The sequence below is a fragment of the Arachis ipaensis genome, chromosome B02 (genome assembly GCF_000816755.2).
Source record: "Arachis ipaensis cultivar K30076 chromosome B02, Araip1.1, whole genome shotgun sequence".
Classification (NCBI taxonomy): Eukaryota; Viridiplantae; Streptophyta; class Magnoliopsida; order Fabales; family Fabaceae; genus Arachis; species Arachis ipaensis.
In genome coordinates this window covers 4,186,863-4,187,455 of record NC_029786.2, presented here as the reverse complement: position 1 = coordinate 4,187,455, position 593 = coordinate 4,186,863, and the positions used below count along the sequence as shown (strand labels likewise).

The following is a 593-nucleotide window of genomic DNA, read 5'->3' as shown; positions in this document are numbered from 1 at the left end:
TTTGATACAACTAATTGATTTAATAATTATTTTTTGACATATAAATACCAATTTCTTTTAGCACTGTTTCCTTTTTAAACAAGTCCCACTCCCATGTGCATTCATTGCAATCACCAACCCAGCACCATTTTACAATACACATTGAAAAGAGAGCAACCACACATAGAGTCATAGAGATTCATTAGAGTGTGAAGAAGAGATAATAGGAGAGAAGAGAAGATTGTAATGGCAGATTGGGGTCCAATTTTTGTGTCAGTAGTGCTGTTTATTCTGTTGACACCAGGGTTGCTGATTCAGATTCCAGGGAGGAACAAGATGGTGGAGTTTGGGAGCTTCCAGACAAGTGGTGCCTCCATTGTTGTTCATTCTATCATCTACTTTGCTCTCATTTGTATCTTCTTGTTAGCCATTGGTATTCACATGTACTTGGGTTAATCATAATTCATAAGTTCAACCTCCCATTATTATTCTTATATTTTTGTACAAGATTATTGGTTCGCTTCTAGATTCTGGTTTTTTAGGTATTAAGAATGATTTTATAATTTATATATATTTTATTAAGTTACTAGTCATCTAGTTCACTAATTAGAGTA

The 593-nt window shown here is 33.7% G+C and overlaps 1 protein-coding gene across 1 annotated transcript; it reads left to right on the top strand.

The window, feature by feature from the left end:
- On the top strand, nt 69–473 carry LOC107628127. Its single transcript, XM_016330932.2, has one exon. The coding sequence runs from the start codon at nt 226–228 to the stop codon at nt 433–435; it is 210 nt and encodes a 69-aa protein (XP_016186418.1). The 5' UTR covers nt 69–225; the 3' UTR covers nt 436–473.

Bases quoted from the DNA above. Each gene is read 5' to 3' on its own strand.
- LOC107628127 (XM_016330932.2), top strand. From the start codon at position 226: ATGGCAGATTGGGGTCCAATTTTTGTGTCAGTAGTGCTGTTTATTCTG.